The 16848-nt window shown below is 45.1% G+C and overlaps 6 protein-coding genes across 6 annotated transcripts; 3 read left to right on the top strand and 3 right to left on the bottom strand.

Moving 5' to 3' along the window:
• Positions 1–140: 140 nt before the first annotated feature.
• Positions 141–1082, bottom strand: TRUGW13939_02320 (uncharacterized protein; the record flags this gene model as incomplete). The annotated part of the gene is made up of 3 exons (XM_035485514.1): positions 141–678; positions 735–992; positions 1054–1082. 3 exons carry the CDS (start codon positions 1080–1082, stop codon positions 141–143), a joined length of 825 nt encoding a protein of 274 aa, XP_035341407.1.
• An 874-nt stretch (positions 1083–1956) lies between these two features.
• Positions 1957–2816, bottom strand: TRUGW13939_02319 (uncharacterized protein; the record flags this gene model as incomplete). The annotated part of the gene is made up of 2 exons (XM_035485513.1): positions 1957–2568; positions 2772–2816. 2 exons carry the CDS (start codon positions 2814–2816, stop codon positions 1957–1959), a joined length of 657 nt encoding a protein of 218 aa, XP_035341406.1.
• A 1065-nt stretch (positions 2817–3881) lies between these two features.
• On the top strand, positions 3882–4793 carry TRUGW13939_02318 (uncharacterized protein; the record flags this gene model as incomplete). Its single annotated transcript, XM_035485512.1, has 3 exons — positions 3882–4168; positions 4234–4635; positions 4739–4793. 3 exons carry the CDS (start codon positions 3882–3884, stop codon positions 4791–4793), a joined length of 744 nt encoding a protein of 247 aa, XP_035341405.1.
• Positions 4794–6126: 1333 nt separating this feature from the next.
• TRUGW13939_02317 (uncharacterized protein) lies at positions 6127–11272 on the bottom strand (the record flags this gene model as incomplete). The annotated part of the gene is made up of 14 exons (XM_035485511.1): positions 6127–6349; positions 6412–6870; positions 6932–7553; positions 7610–7674; positions 7731–7781; positions 7859–7930; positions 7989–8112; positions 8173–8532; positions 8579–8741; positions 8796–9532; positions 9605–9838; positions 9898–10177; positions 10235–10984; positions 11054–11272. 14 exons carry the CDS (start codon positions 11270–11272, stop codon positions 6127–6129), a joined length of 4359 nt encoding a protein of 1452 aa, XP_035341404.1.
• A 1129-nt stretch (positions 11273–12401) lies between these two features.
• Positions 12402–13357, top strand: TRUGW13939_02316 (uncharacterized protein; the record flags this gene model as incomplete). Its single annotated transcript, XM_035485510.1, has 3 exons — positions 12402–12702; positions 12729–13123; positions 13184–13357. The coding sequence occupies 3 exons, from the start codon at positions 12402–12404 to the stop codon at positions 13355–13357; spliced, it is 870 nt and encodes a 289-aa protein (XP_035341403.1).
• A 966-nt stretch (positions 13358–14323) lies between these two features.
• TRUGW13939_02315 (uncharacterized protein) lies at positions 14324–16398 on the top strand (the record flags this gene model as incomplete). Its single annotated transcript, XM_035485509.1, has 3 exons — positions 14324–14479; positions 14542–14704; positions 14759–16398. The coding sequence occupies 3 exons, from the start codon at positions 14324–14326 to the stop codon at positions 16396–16398; spliced, it is 1959 nt and encodes a 652-aa protein (XP_035341402.1).
• Positions 16399–16848: the final 450 nt, after the last annotated feature.

The following is a 16848-nucleotide window of genomic DNA, read 5'->3' as shown; positions in this document are numbered from 1 at the left end:
GGGGACATAAATTACTACGTATTGAGTATAACAAGGCACTGAGAGTAAAAAAAGCCGCAAAATAGTTAGAAATAAATATCCATGTAACTTCTTAGCTAAGTTAAATCAAGTATATCCTCCATATCCTTGGACAATATCATCTAGAGATCGTCTGAGCCGAGCAAAGGCCGGTGCTCATCAATAACGCTAATGCTACTATCCAATCCCGCTCTCCTGATGTAGAGGAGCAGCATTATACCCTGCCCAGTCGCCAGGATAGCATTGTTGACAGTGGCCCATCCCACCCAAGGGTACCAGCCTAGATACAGGGCCGGCTGTGGTCCGTTCTTCCACATATTATCAGGAAGAATCAATCTGAACGGCCATGAGATGGCAAGAAGTAGAAATGTGAAACACTGAAAACCAAGCGTCCACTTGCTCAATGCGTTCGGTTGACCCGCAGGGGGGACGACACGAGCCTGAAAGAAAAAGGCGACAGCCGCCAGGAGGCTGAAGAAAGGATTGATGATGGTTGCGTTGATGTTGATGATGACAGTGAAGACCAGATCTTGCGCACGACCGCCCGCGGGGATGGAGATGACGAACAAGAGCACGTGCAAGATCCAAAGCCCTACTGCTACCTTTTTAGACAGGACACGGGGAGGGGTTGATGTGGGTAGATATATGACCAGCGCCAAGCTGTGGAAGGTTTAGTTGAGTCTTTGTCCTTGAGGGGCCAACTAGTGCGAACTTACAGAAAGAGCGAGCAAATCCACTGGACGAGGATCTGGAAGAGGTTGAGCCAGTCACGGGCAGAGTGTGGTGTAGCAACTGGGGCACCGGATTCCATGAGCGGTGACGCCTTGAAGAGATAGTACATGTTAGCTGCTTGGACTTGGGCCACCAGCGTCGCAATGAGGACGCTGGCGACCGAAAGACCGGTGGATGGACCCAATGTGAGCAGGCGGTGATATTGAGGGATGCACGAGGCGGCCGTCGCTACGATGAGCAGTCTCCAAAACGTTAGCAAGATCATATCGTGAACATTGCATGCCGAGTATGAGCTAAACCCACCCACTAAGAATGTTTGTGGCGGCAGCCATGATGCAGTGATCACATAAGGAGATGATGTAGATGTCAAGGAGGAAGTTGGGACGGCAGCACGGAGAATATATCGATTGATGCCTATATAACAAACATGTGCGACGCTAGGCGGCTCAGTCACCAGCTCCAGGGGTGTCGCGGGGAGCTAGGGAGCACACGGAGCCCGAAACAGGGCCCTAAGGCTGGTTTACTACATCAATTGATATGTAGGCACCCCTGGCCCTGTATTTTCTTTTCACCCGGCCCCCACTTTTTACATCAGGAAGGAGTATGAAATAAATGTTGGAACCAAGTTTATTTATAGATTATGATTCAATTTATTTCTCCTGGAAAACAGAGTACTGAGTGCGATTGGCTAGCTTTCGCAGTTGCCTAGAATATCACTACCTAACTAGTTGCTTGAGGAAGCGCGCGTTATCGGTCAGTTTTGAGAAAACCAATTAAAATGCCGAGCTCTCATCCGTATGTTACTGTACAAGAACAGGCACTAGAATGATAACTTTACCTGCAAGGTTTGTATGGAGGTGCGTGCCAGATGTATTTGTTGTCGCTCTCCCACCATCGCCGAACTGACTTCTGTATTTAAGTGTCCGTACAAATTTATATTGTATGAGTATTGAGTTTGAGCTATTAAAAAAATAAATCTTAAAAATAGCTCTTCTATAATACTAATAAATACCTTTTGTTATAAATGGGGGTGGACGAGCATCTCGGCCGTTGATCCAAACCCCAAGACACTAACAAAATGGTGAGTTACATTTAAATACATACATACAACATATCCCCTCAAATACCAGTAAATACCCCTATTAGATTTAGGTTATTTAACACGGAAAACAGGAGTCTATCAGGTTCTCCGCTGGTAAATAATTATCAGACACCCCATCCGGGCACGGGTCCGTCGCGAGGATTCCACCCGCCGACGATACATTGAGCTTCTCCGTTCGTGCTCTTGCTTTGCCAGCTCAGGTCTCCATAAATAAATTGAATATAGTCATTCTCGTGCTCTCTAGTGATGGCGAGTGAATAGGGAAGAGGGTCTTGGACAGTAGTACCGTTGGCCTCGTTGATTGGATCGCCCAGACCGTTATTATCGAAATACGACGCCGGCGTCCGGTAGATGACATTCTTGCTGTTGTCGAGCAGGATGATGTTTGTGTACAAGTCATTTGATTCCGGGTTACAGTCTTTCCACTCTTCGAGGTGGAAACAACATGTGCCAGGTTGATAAGGCGGTGGGCTTACTGGAGCTGGTGAAGTGTCGGCAAGATACTGGTTTACGATTGCCTCGTATATCGCCTGATGATAAGCCGGTTGTGGATGAAAGACCTTGGCGCGAGAGCCAATCGTGTCCGGCCTAAGATCGTACTGGGCGGTCACATCGTCACCACCTGCTGTCTGGTTCAGCTGGTTCCAGTCGACTTTGGGCCAGAAATCGTCGACGACGATGTACTGACGATCGAGCGCATTGTTAACATCCCCCAGCTACCTGTTTTGTATGTTCTCTGCTTCAGTTTGATTTCTGATCTGATTGGAGTGTTCAGGAACGGAGAAGTAGACGTTTTTATCTGGGGTAATATTACTCTTTCTTTCGTCAGCTTAAAAATACTCGTCTGACTATGTTATGTAGGCAACTTGTCCCGCGATCTCCCCACATCCTCAACCGTCGATTATCAGGTCAATATTACCGCAAACAATGGAGACTTTGGCGAGCTCAATGGCACATTCCACATCTGTGATTATCTCGAGAGGATGCACCAGCCTCCTAATTCGAAAGAACCCGAAAAAGTGTGTCCCCCGAGTGAAGGAGCCGTATTCATTGACTATGCATTTTGGTTTGCAGACTGGCTGGTCGCTCCTGTATGTATTGGTAACTCCCTTAAACCAGACTGGCGGCTCATGACTTTATATACATATGTAGGGACAATGGAGCGTTAGATTTGATGCCAAGAGCCTAGAAGGAGACAGAATCTATTGCCTTGAAACAGAATTCGATCTCCAATGTCCTCCGGAACATGACGGCCCAGAATGTCTGCGCGACACGTAAAATAGGGCAATTAAATAAGCGATAAACTATATTAACTTACTAAAAAAGATCCTTCTTATTAACTGAGCTACGTACTTTTCAGGCAAAATAAGACGAGGTTGTGGGGTTAAAAGTGGTACGTCAATAAGGAGGAGCACTTAATATCAAAGATTCACTTGATATTATAACTCAAAAGATGTCCTGCCCAAACCTTGGAACCTGTAACAACGTTACGAGGAGTAGGTATAACGAGGACGTTTGTTGTTTGTTAGCTGCGCAATTGCGCGCTAAACTGTATACGGGTTAGCTTTGTTGCGTCAAATGCGACCGTCCTTCCACCTTTTTCCCTCCAGTGTTGATGTTTCTGTGTTGGTACCACCTCTCTGTTTTATACATGTACGTGCCCTCTATGTATCCAAGACGTGATAATGCGGTCGATGGTGGGGTTTCCCATGTCGATGAATCAACGGCTCTCCTCGGAGAACACCATTATTCTAACCAACAGGAAGGGCAATATGTTTCCAATGATCAAACTTGCTCTAACACCACGTCAGTTACTCGGCGATCGATAGGTGTCCTTGCTTTGGTTTGTATACTCCTATTATTGATCGATATCTCCGGGTTTCTCGGACTGGCGCCACAGACACAGATTTTTGAAGACATCATCTGTCAGAATTATTATGACAGTATTGACAAGCAACCCAATCAGAGCTATCCTCCAATCTCGGGCGATGAGCGTTGCAAGATTGAACCTATACAAAGCGAATTGGCCATGATACTGGGCTATAAGGATACATTGGATCAATTGCCAGGCATATTCTTTGGGGTCGCCTACGGTCTTCTTGCTGATAGTATCGGACGCAGACCAATCCTGCTCTTCGGTATGCTTGGATTAGCACTGAGTGGAATGTGGGTAAAAATAGTTTGCTTGTTTCCTCAGACAATCCCTATCAAGTTGGTATATTTGTCTTCTCCAATTCTTATTTTTGGTGGTGGGGCACAAGTTGCTTCATCGATGTTATATGTCATGTTGGCGGACTCATATCCTGAGGAAGAAAGGTGTGTTTAGTAAAGGATATTCCTTGACATAATGCTATGTCGTACATTGCTAATTCTTAGTACAGGGTTACGTCTTTCTTCTATTTTTCCTCGGTTGCTCTTGTTGCAGAGATTGTGGCCACGCCTATAAGCGGACTGACAATGACCAAGGACCCCTGGGTGCCATTTCTGGCTAGTTCAGGTATGGAATTGTTGGCAATCATTGTGGCTTTACTTTTCGCTCCAGAGACACACCATTTCGTCAATAACCCGTCGTTCGCAATGCCCCGCCCTTCTACTGATAACAGTGGACCAATCCCGACGAAAGAACCACCCTTCGTTCGGCTGTGGGCGGACAAATTATGGGGTAGCCTGAAGAAGACCAGAGAACTAACTCACTTTGTTTGGAAAAATTTGAATATCACTCTTGTTCTCCTGGTCTTTTTAGCGGCTACTTTGAGTCGCCAAGCTATGGCACTTTTGCTACAGTATGTTACAAAAAGGTATAATTGGACATATAGTAAAGTAAGGTTTCCCTCCATAGTCAAACCCTCAACCCCCAGTAATATACTGATCTAACATGGACGAAAGGCTACTATTCTACTCTCTATCCGCGCTACTGTCAACCTCGCGGGTGTCCTTGTAATTCTCCCACTTATTTCACGAATACTTCTGAAAAAAGTGAAACTTAACGGACCATCCAAAGACCTTTGGCTATCACGTGGAACTTCTTTTCTACTTACCATAGGCACACTTGTGATCTTTCTTGCTCCTGCGCCAGCCGTTTTAATCATTGGGCTTGTCATAGTTGCCCTTGGATCCCCACTTCATCTTACAGCACGAGGATTGATCACGTCCCTTGTTCTCCCAAATCAAATTGGCATTTTATACACTTCCCTGGCTGCAGTACAGTCTATAGGAGCGTTGATTGCTGGCCCCCTACTTGCCACCACATTCCACATGGGTATGGGGCTGGGTGATGCGTGGTTGGGACTTCCGTTCCTCGCGGCATCAGTGATGTATTGCTTGGGTCTTCTTTGTATTTGCACGGTCAGGCTTCCCCAGGTACCTCAAATTCCACCAGCTCAAAGTGAGGAAAGTGCAAGCATTGGATGATGAGCAAATGAACAGCGTGTTGAACATAGTCTTGAAAAGACCTTGGTCATTTCATTTTATTGTTTCATTATACCCAGTCACATTCGTTTTTCGATGGTTACTTAGAAGTCACAATTCCAACGTTGGTCATTATGAAATTTTTAAATAGTTATGAGACAGGGTGCAAAGTCAACCCACTATAGTGGAAGATAGTCCCCGCTAGTCGAATAGAAGAATACGACCATTATTTGTTTCTTCATATGCATTTCCTCCTACATGTATGACTTTAAGCAGCCTCGAATAGCCTTGTTCACTATATGCACCTTGTTGTAAGAGATTCCCGAGGAGTCTGAAAACCTTGCAAAGAAATCATGTGCAGATCCTAGATGCTTGAGAAGCTCTAACATATCCGGCCACATCGATAGAGACGTTGTAACCATTTATAGCGCTAGACATTGTATCTAGACAACATGGCTACTCTATGGTCAACAAGCCGCCTTAACATAAATTGAATTGTTTTTTTTCTCGCGAGTTTGGATCTGAATTGCTGCTACCGAAGCATAGAGAGGGATATATACCTTATGTTTTCAATTGTAGTGTACATACACATCGATATGACAATGAACAATCCATGAGAACGTTATAGCCACAAATACTTGATTAATCTAATAACTGACAGATTATGATGGTAGATGTTCTGCATAGATTAATTTTGATAGTGTATGCTACTTGGCTATTATAAGAACGAGTTTTCACACACAAAAAGATGTGTGATCTAAGTTAAATCGCACTGCAGAGACTAAATTATTCTTTCGTATGCCTATAGATGGACTAACTACCACAATTTTTAATTTTCATACCTAGACACCTTGAGGAGGCAATAATCATCGGTTCATCTTCGCGGCATCATGCAACTTTTGGAACTTGGAGTCCGTCTTCAACAAAGTTCGAGGACTATCGCATTCGACGAGCTCTCCATTTTTCATAACTGCGACTCTATCATATTTATCAATGAAACGCAGGCGATGAACCACTGCAACAACAGTCTTTGCTGAAAATTCTTTATCAATAATCTCTTGCATAATCGTCTCCGTCTCGTAATCCACACTTTCATTCCAAATTAGAAACTTGAAAAAAAAGGAAAGCTGTGAATGGAATGGAATTTTTACCTGCTCGTGGCCTCGTCTAAAATTAGAATAGGACTTTGTGTATTCAAGGCTCTGGCTAGAGCAAATAGTTGCCTTTCGCCCACAGACCAGTCGGATGCAGTAAAGGCCATTGCAAGTCCCCCATTGGCCTCTACTCGAGCCCACAAACCAACCTTCTTGATGGAAGATTCGATACATTCGTCTGATGACCTATTTTGAGGATCAAGATTGAACTTGAGAGTGCCAGGTATGAAGAATGGTTCCTGTGGGATTACACTCAGTCGATTACGAATATCGTTTCGGTCGAGTGATGCTAAATCGACTTGGTCGATGAATATTCGCCCACTTTGTAAATCGATCATTTGAAGCAGTGAAAGTATCAACGATGTTTTTCCACTTCCAGATTGGCCACAAATAGCAAATTTCTCACCCGACTTGATAGCTAGGGACAATCCTTTCAGAACTGGGGCTGCGTCTTGGCTATGTTTTGAATTAGCCCTTCTTGGAAACTCTAGACTTCCTTCGAAACAGTGAAACTCACCTATAGCTAGCGGTAGTATTCTCAAAACGTATAGTTCCTTCTAATGGCCATTCATGTCTGGGAGGAGTAGGATGACACATGCGGCGCTCTTCAGAAGGGGTGTCTATTGCAAAGCGTTGAATACGTGCAACAGCCCCAATAGAAATCTCTGTAAGTGTCCAAGTTTGAATCGCATTAGTTAAGTGTTCATTGAACATGAGAACCAGAGTCAATGCAACACCAGCAGCACCAGGGCTTATCTGGTCCCTTAAGGCAGTGGCGGTCGCAACTATGATAACGGCCATTGCCATGACAATCAAATCCAGAATCAGTTTTAACCATTGCTGAATACAAAACAGCATATATAGTGGTTTTTGAGAGTGGTTGAGTAGCTCTTCGCACCAGCTTTGAAATTGAGTTTGCCAGTTCATCGTCCGAATTATGGATATCCCGGAGACAGTTTCCATAAACTGTGAATAGAGCGGTGCCTTGGCGTCGATATCCAGAAGCCGAACTTGCCGTGAAGTGCGCAGGTAATAGAGTTGGACAGCCCATAATACGATGGCAATAAAGGGGACAGATATTGCTAGATATTTCCCCATCACACAGATAATAATGAGTATGACAATGCACATGGCAGTTCCTAGATAGTCATTTCCTTCAACAACTAAATGAAGTAAAGTGGGCAATGACTCATACCTTCTAAAAAGTTGGTTGCATATATAGGTAATTGCATATCGATTAGATTAATATCCTGGCTGAATCTATTATGTAAAAGTTTGTTTAATTCTGTTATTACCATAGTTTGAGCAGCTCATACCTATTAACCAACGATCCTTTGTCGGCTTTCTGGAAAAAGCTAATAGGGGCACTAGAGACGTATAATTTTAGATCGAGCATTACTCGATTGGAATAAAAATATTCCAATCATAAGGGCGAAATATATACCCAAGGGTTGCTTTCAGAAGTTCAGTATGGAGGCCACGTGCAGTATTTGTGATAATCACAACTAGAAGCAACCTGGTCACTAGTTAGTCCAGACTTTTCAATCGACTTAACACAGACGACGGAGAGGTACCAGCGGGATACGATGAGACTTATAAATGTAGATGCGAAGAGAAGGCTATATATCCCTAGGTACATCGATATGCGACTGTTCGGGTGTTTTTTATTCTCGCTTGACCAATTTTGCAGCCATACCGCTTCAATAGATGTCAGTTGAAAAGTAGACTTATACTAAAGGATAGTTTAAGAAAACTCACTGGCATACTGTGCGGTAAACGCTTGAATTGCCAACATTCCAAAGAAAGCTGTAGAGACGTATGGTCCAGCTCGTTTCATGTAGTATTTGTATACATCCCAGGTCCCATTTTGTCGCAGGAGCTCGAAACTATTATCCTGCAATATCTCATTCGCTCTATCTTTGGCATGAGCGTTTGTTTCATCGGTTTTAGGTTTGGAACTAATTTCTTCGGACGATAAACCCGGGTTGTCCTCTTTGGTAGAAGTTGAAGCTGCGATTAGCTCCATATTGCGCGCAAGTATGTCTGTGTATGATCCATCATCAACTATCTTTCCATCATTCAACACTATTATCTTATCCGCATAATGGAGAAGATTTACTACTACCTGTCAGTATAAATTCGTTCAAGGGGAAATAAAACCTACGATTGTGCGTTGCTAATATCACAGATGTTCTATACTTCCGAAAATAGCCATGCTGACCAAAGAGGCTTTCCACAACAGAATTAATGGTATTAGCATCCAATCCGCTGAAGACATCATCGAGAATCACAACTGGGAGTCTCGAATAGACTGCGCGAGCTAAAGCCTAACATATGCATATTGTTAGTACTTTTTTTGACGCTTTGACTTAGTGGCTTACCACTCGTTGTTTCTGGCCCCCGCTCAAGGAGTTGCCATCACTTCCAGCTTTGTACTGGTCTCCAGCTTTAAAGTTCTCCAAGTCCCCTTGAAGTGCACATGAGGAAATGGTGAAATCATACCATTTCTGGTCAAAATCAGTCCCACCCGTGATGTTATGGAGAATTGTGCTGTTTATAATCCAAGGAGTTTGAGGACAATACGCAGCACGTGATAGTATGTTATCAATGCCACCCTGTCTAATAGTTGTTTCTCCAATGATACTTTCGAGAAGGAGTGATTTGCCAGATCCAACTGGTCCAACAATCATTGTGACTTTGTTGGTGGGGATGGTGAGATCCAAGCCTTCGAAAACAACTTCCGAATCCTTTGACCACGATATTCTTGTGTTTTTAAATGTCACCAATTGGCCATTCGAGTTCCTTACATTCATCGAGGACATCTCGGTTGCTTCATCTAATGTATCACCATGGCCGTCGATACTTATAGCGGAGTCAGTATCTTGTGATACAAGGTTATCCTTTTGACAAAACTCCTGGATGCGCTCAACGCAACCAGACGCTTGTCTTATATTTGGAATAGATTGCACGAATATTAGCAGTGGAGTAGTGACCAACGATATTAAAGAAACGGATGCAAAGGCTTGTGCTGCAAGCAGCGTTTGATTCTTGCCAACCATGGCAATGATTCCGTACGTTAAGAACATTGCATAAGGGGCTAGATACAGGGGTACATTGGCTGAAGAAACTAGTTAGCATTCTTTTTATACCATGGAACAAAACAAAAATGTTGGTATTGAGATCATCTCACATAACCCAGAAACTATAACCAGCAGCTTCCTGAATCGCGACGATTCACTCAGCTCCAATTCTCGTAATTCGTCAACGACTTTGAATAATACGCCTTTGAGCCCGAGCATCTGGGCTGCCTTCATATTGCCTAAAATAGTAGATGTGACAGCGAGCCGTTTCTGAATCTGTTCAATCCAAGCCTTTTGAGCAACTGTCGTTCGAGCGGAGACTGGGCCGGTGAGATAGACACAAGCTGGGTTATGGTTAGTAATTAATACTAGAAGTAACCAAGGTAGCTAGAAAGTATCTTACCTAGAGAGATGACAGTGGGCACTACACAGGCTACATAGATTTGACGCTCAAGAAGCCATATTGCCACACCCGCTTGGACAATCGATGCCCAAGACTCATGCATATTTCTAACAGCCGTCATTATTCTCTCCATATCAGTTCCAATGAGCGTAAGAGCCTTTGCATCTTTGAGATCGTTAGCTTTGAGTGACGTGGTTTTTTCGTAAATAATAGAAATGAGACCAGCCCGAGTAATGGCTACAAGACGATTTATTCGTTGATAATATACAGCCGTGGAGATCTGTTAAAATGAGTAAATAACCTGGGCTATCAACCTAGCACCTGGGATTCCACTCACCGCCATTCCAAAATACACAATCACATACGCTCCAACAAGGCCCTGGCCATATTTTTCGGTTTCTGTAGTAACTTCTGACCCTATCCAATTTATAGTTGCGGCGATCAAGAATGGCTGACATAATGTGAATGCTATAAGAGCGACCCGTGGTATAATGGCAGAGAGAATTGGCCAACTGTAGGCACGAAACAGTGCCCTGAGGAGTCTGTATGGACCTTTAGACTCCGTCCAGGCCTTACGTAGCTTCTCGCTCGCGGCATTTCCCTGTAAATCGTAGTCTAATTGTGGTATATCGCTCACGCTAATTACCGTCGAGTATCCAGTACTGAATAGTGGTAAGACCCAAGCAAAGAAGCTACGGGCCCAGAATCCGCAAACCTGCTCAGACGATACTTTGAGGTATACTGGACGTAGAAATCTGGATTTTGTGGCAGATTCGAGAAGTACCAACCCAATAGTCACAACGAATATTGCCGTCCATAATCCCTGGCATACACCCACCGATGAGATGGCCCATAACGATCGCAGTCGAGGAAGGTATAGGAGAGCCAGAATAGAGAAGTATATAACAAGAGTATCTGACGGCTTGAATGAACGCTGGTCCTCGACATATGACAAGACACCCGCAGCGAAAGTCGCAATAATGCCTAGTACTCCAGATGTTGTAGACAATTTGGTATGGACGGAAGGCGTTTGTGACTGGAATGCCGTGAAAAGCACTTGTAGGGTGAACAGAAGTGCGAGCGAGCTCTGAAGGTTATTTGCAGTTAGCAATCCCTAGTGTTTAATATCTATTGAACGTGCTAGCTGTCAGCTTACCAGTTTAATGACAGCCAATTTGTGTGAAGTCACTTTAATTGTGGAACTCTGCAAGAAGCGAAGTCTTGATCCGATGAGAAGTATAAAGACCGCCGGTGGAACAGCACCAAAGAAGACATCTTCGAAGAGCAAAGTAAAATCAAATTCGCGACAGCTGACGGGTACACGCGGACCAAACTGATTGTCAGCACTTCCTGGGCAAGTTGTATTTGATGACATGATCAGTCGTTTTCGTCGTCGTTTTATCGAAACAATAATATCGGCACAGTCGCAAAAGTTGTATGTCTGCGTGACAACCTCGATTGTTCTCAGTATTAGTGCAAATCAAGAATAAAGGTGACGAGACATAAGTGGTGCATTACATAATTGACCAGCAACGTATAAGAAAGCATACTAACCGTTCCCTTGTTGGTAAAAGAATCGCCAGAATAATACACCTAGTCGAGGAGAAGCCGACCTGTACCTGTAGGTGGCCCATTTAGAAGAAATATTATCTGTATTATCAATTGGGAATTGTCACATATTAGGATGGGGGTTTTAAAAAATCTTCAGTATAAGGGACATCGCCATCCGTCGCAAAAGTCAAGATTTGTCAATCATTAAGCTTCGTATTGAGATGCGGCGTGGATTAATCATACAATTACTTGTTCCTAGATGCGAATTACCCCAATAAGATAGTTGGCCTAGTTGCTTTTAGCCTGGGGGCAAATGGTTCGAATTGTCTCGATTTCTACTACGTTCGCTAGCAACGGTGTATGCTCATTGTAAATGGCGTAGTTTTACGGTTTATCGACAGGGAAAAGATTCATTTCCACCCTTCTTCTTCCTTTCTACATGTTCGTAGAAAAAAAAGCACGAAAGCAATCAACTTCTTCCGACACCCAGGAGAAGACCATCAGTCATGACAAAAATCACAGGCGATTTCATCCTCCATGAGCTAGCTGACACAAATACCATAATGGATTTAACACCACTGTCCAACAATACCACGCTTCATGTGTGCGGTCCGTGTCGGTGCGCAAAACGTCGAAATTGGTTCCAGTAGTAACCAGGTGCATACTCATCACCATACTCTTCATGTCACCGAAAAGCGTTTTTCTTCCACATTAGAAATGGCAGACATCTGCTCATTATCGTGCGAACCATTTATAGTAAGAATAAAGTTGACTACAATCCTTATTAAGCAACTAGCTGCTTATTGACAATAATTTGAAAAATGAGTCATTGTGGGGAGGATGCATTATGAGTCATATACATATATAATGAACTGGGGTATAAATGTGCCTACTCCTAGAGATATTTCTTTTGGATGTCAATAAGTTCGCAGAAAAGCGCAGCGCAGCAAATCATGGCTGTGGACGAATTCGACTACACCACCAACCCAAAGGCAGATGGAATTGTAGCGTCCCTAGTACATAGCGGAGGATGCATCATCCGAAATCTGATCACCGACTATAACGTCCTTGAGAAAATCGAGAACGATGTTCGCCCTCATATTGAGGCCGACCGACCGTGGATTGGGGTTGATTTCTGTCCACCTGAAACTCGGCGCGTCATGGAAAATCGCGCACTTTCACCGAAACCATACCAAACAATTCTTTGTATCGCGATGTATGTTCTAGACTGCTGTGCTCGACCTACCGTTCTTGGTATGGTTACCAATTGAACACCACAGTGTCCGAGCCACAATTGAGTAATACGATTGTCTTCTCCATCGGACCAGGTGCCAAGCGTCAGGAATTGCACCGTGATGATTCGATTCATCACAATAAGCTACCAGAATTAGCGAGCTACCATGACTGTCGAATTGGAAGAGATACCAGTGTAGGTCTATCTGTCGCGGGTAAGAAACCCACAAAAGCAAACGGTGCCACCCGTTTTATTCCTGGCTCTCATCTATGGGGGGAGGAGAGGTGTCCTGATGAGGACCTGGCTTACTATGCCGAGCTCCAGCCAGGCGATGCGTTCCTTATGCTGGCATCCTGTTATCATGGAGGAAGCGCAAATACAACCGCAGACGAAGAAAGACTGGTGTATAGCTGCTTCATGACAAAGGGCTTCCTTCGACAGGTTTGCTCATCATCCACCAAATCATGCTTCTTCCTTCTACAGCTTGCTAACTCAGTATAGGAGGAAAATCAATATCTCGTAAACTCCCTAGAGCAGGTAAAACAATACCCTCGGGACGTCCAAAAGCTTATTGGGTATTCGGTCAGCAAGCCATTTCTGGGATGGGTCAATCTCGAGGACCCTATTAAGATGCTCTATAATGATGGTAAGGTAGAAGGCAATGGGATGCGGTAGAAGTTCATAGTTATAGACCATATATTCATGAGTTAAAAGGAAATCTGCGAATGTTAATTTTCCTGTCCCTTCCCCAGCCTTGGACGATTACTATTTATCAATCTCATTTTAGGCTAGTCTCCATTACAACTTCAATGTTTGATGCTATATACTTGTTAATTTATATATTACAAGTTTGTATTATAATATATTTCAATAGATTTTATGTACGAAGCTTTACACTTGTTACTAATGATCAATTGATAATGAACATGTTAGAAACTAACTGAAAACCCATTGGCTCTATATATCCAACAATACAGGTAGGTATATTTCATTTCACTCTATAAGTTGCCGCAACTTGCTTATCCTAGTTTGGGCATTTTTGACATCTGGAATATTGGGCTTGGTGGCTCAGCTAATTCCTTTCTATATGTACGCTTCAAATTAGAGGGGCTTCTTCCTTTACCAAGAAATATCGAGTAACCACTCGACGACTTGCCTCGCATCCTCCGATAAGTAGAAATCGGTGCTTCTCCGATCTCCACTATAACTCCCCGAGTCAGTCGTCTTATCTCCGTCAACGGTCAGTTAGCGTATGTACCTCATTTCTTGAATAGTCTAAAACTCGACAAAAAGTCGTGTTGTGTCAGAGATACAAGTCGGTAATTAGTACTGATGAAACCATATTATTTCGCTATAATCACTTTTATATGACAGAGTGTCAACAAGGCTAAGTGACCCCCTGATTCACTTGCTAGAAGAGCCATGTAACATTGCGCAATTTCCGCCAAGACACGGCTAAGGGCTTTAGCCTGAGGCTGCTGAAGAGTTGAGCCCCGATTTGGGACGAGCTTGGCATGGCCGTGGTCCGTCCTTATCTGACCGCGCCCACTAACTAGCTCACTAATCGCCTAAATAATAATTTCGCCGACCAAATCTTCCCAGGCGCCAGGATGTCTTGCTTCTACTCTCCTGTCCAGCCAGATGGCGATTGTCAACATGATGTCTCTCCGCCATCTAGTCGCCATTGTGGCCGCACTGGCATCATCATCGCCTGTCCATGCGGCCGCCACTGTGCGTGAGCTAGGCCGGACTGTCGCGCTGGGAAACGCCAGCTATTATCTCCCCGGAGAGCCTGAGGTCAGCATTCACGAGCTAATTGACTAGAATATTCACTGACCGGCTTCTTTTTGTGCGAGTAGGTCGTTATCCCAACAACAAATCACCCGTTTAGGAAACCGGAAAACAATGCGGCGTCGTTGCTCCCCGTCACGCATGCGGTGCAGACCACAGACCTCTCTGTCCAGCAGGTCTTGGATAATTACGGCAAATTAGATGATGTGTGGACACCTGACTTTGAATCATGTGAGATTCCTTGACCGTGATGCAAACCGGCCACTGCTGACATGCACCTGCTAGTCATTCTGGTCAGCGGTGCCTTACCCAACAAGCCTCTCGCAGGAAACACCTTTTCGCTCAAGTCGTCGCCTCTATCTGAGGTAGAATCTCTCCCGCCGGGTCCGTATTTTGCCCAAGTTACAGACTCGAGTGTCGCTTTCTTCCGCGCGTATCGAGTCTATGCCGACCCTGCCCGCGCTTTCTACTACGGCGTCCTGCAACAAAGCGAGCATACGTTCGAGGTCCTGTCGTCAACGTCCCCTCTAACTAATGGAGGGGCAACGGTTGCTGTTCCAAGCCGACTGTACTATCCAGCGCCAACCAAGCAGAAGCCTCTATCAGGTGTTCGAGTGGGGGTGAAAGACCTCTACGACCTGAAAGGACTCAAGACCGGGGCCGGAAATCGCGCGTACTTCAATTTCTACCCGGCCGCTGATGACACTGCCGAGAGCATCCAGCATCTGATCAGCCTGGGCGCCGTGGTTGTCGGCAAAACACGCACCAGTCAGTTTGCGAACGGCGAAACACCAACCGCCGACTGGGTTGATTATCAGGATCCTTTCAATGCGCGTGGCGACGGTTATCAAGACCCTTCATCCTCCTCAGCAGGTGCTGCTGCGGCGCAATCCAACTACGACTGGATTGACATGAACGTCGGTTCTGATACGGGCGGGTCGATCCGTGCCCCAGCTGCGGTCAATGGTGTTTTTGGCAACCGGCCAACTCAGGACATTATGTCACTGAATGGCGTCGTCTCAATGAGCTCGTATATGGACACTCCTGCCTTTGTTGCGCGATCGGCTGCCGACTTTGCCTCGTGGGGGAAAGCTTGGTATAGCGCCGGCAATATCTCTCTAAAGTCATACACCAGGTTCCCAAACAAGCTCATCTACCCTATTGACACTCCGGGCATCAATACCACGGACTACCCATCCCCGGGTTTCTTCCCAGTGACCAATGAGCACGCCCAGGCTCTTTACAGCAACTTTACTCAGCAGCTGGAGGGTCTTCTCAATACAAGCAAGACTGTCTTTGACTTTTACACCGAGTATAAGAAGCACACCGGTGCCTATCCCCTCGACTCGCTTGGTGCTGTGTGGGGCTTGATGACTAGCTTCGAGCAGTTGCAAAACGTTGTCTCGCCCTTCATATCCGGTTACAAAGAAGCGAATGGCGGTGATCACCCATATTTGGACCCGCAAGTTGCGTTGAACATGGACTTGGGCCGGAACACCACCAACGTGACTTTTGCTGAGGCTGTCGCCAACAAGACCACCTTTAAGAACTGGATCGACGAGAAGGTTCTGATTCCACGCCCTGATGCGGCAGAGTGCTCGTCCGCATTGCTGATCCATCCCATCTGGGCCGGCGAGCCGAGCTACAGAGACAAGTACCCGACGGAAAGCCCAGAGGACGCGGGAGTGTCATTTGTGTGGAACGAGTACGGCATCAGTCAGCTAGCTGGTGTCCCCGAGGTGGTGATTCCGCTTGGCCAGGTCAACTATACCAGCAGGGTCACTCAGACGACGAAACAGCTGCCAGTCTCGGTGAGTATCAATGCTGCGGCTGGCTGTGACTTGATGCTGTACGACCTCGTCGAGCTTCTTGCCAATAAGAGTATTATTCCCAGCAAGGTATTGACTGGGCAAAGTATTCTCTGATTGGCCATGTATGAATGTATATGAATATGTAATTACTAGACTTGGCGCATATATTATTATAAATAGAATATTATTGTTAATACAACTGATTGGTTCTTGCATAGGGGATGACGCTATTCCGGTTGCGGCAATATATGGGGCGTAATGGCCGTCCTGATTGGACTGTGCCTGGCTGCTTGCGGGAGCGGGGCCTCAGGTGTCGATCCCATTCTCAACCACCAAAGAATGTTCGATGCATTTGCCAATTCGGTGCTTGACAAATGCTCAATTGTTCTTTTTCTAGAACATGTGAAACAAGACACATTCCAAAATATCCCCCGCAATCGGCCCAAACATGCGGTCATCACCAATAACACGATGTTTTCGACCGTCCAGTGCCCGATTTGGCGAGATTTCACGCAAGGAGAGCAGGAAAAAATACAATAAAACGACCTGATTACATAACTGGGC

This window comes from Talaromyces rugulosus, chromosome I, assembly GCF_013368755.1.
Source record: "Talaromyces rugulosus chromosome I, complete sequence".
Lineage (NCBI taxonomy): Eukaryota > Fungi > Ascomycota > Eurotiomycetes > Eurotiales > Trichocomaceae > Talaromyces > Talaromyces rugulosus.
This window is presented reverse-complemented; position numbering and strand designations above follow the sequence as displayed.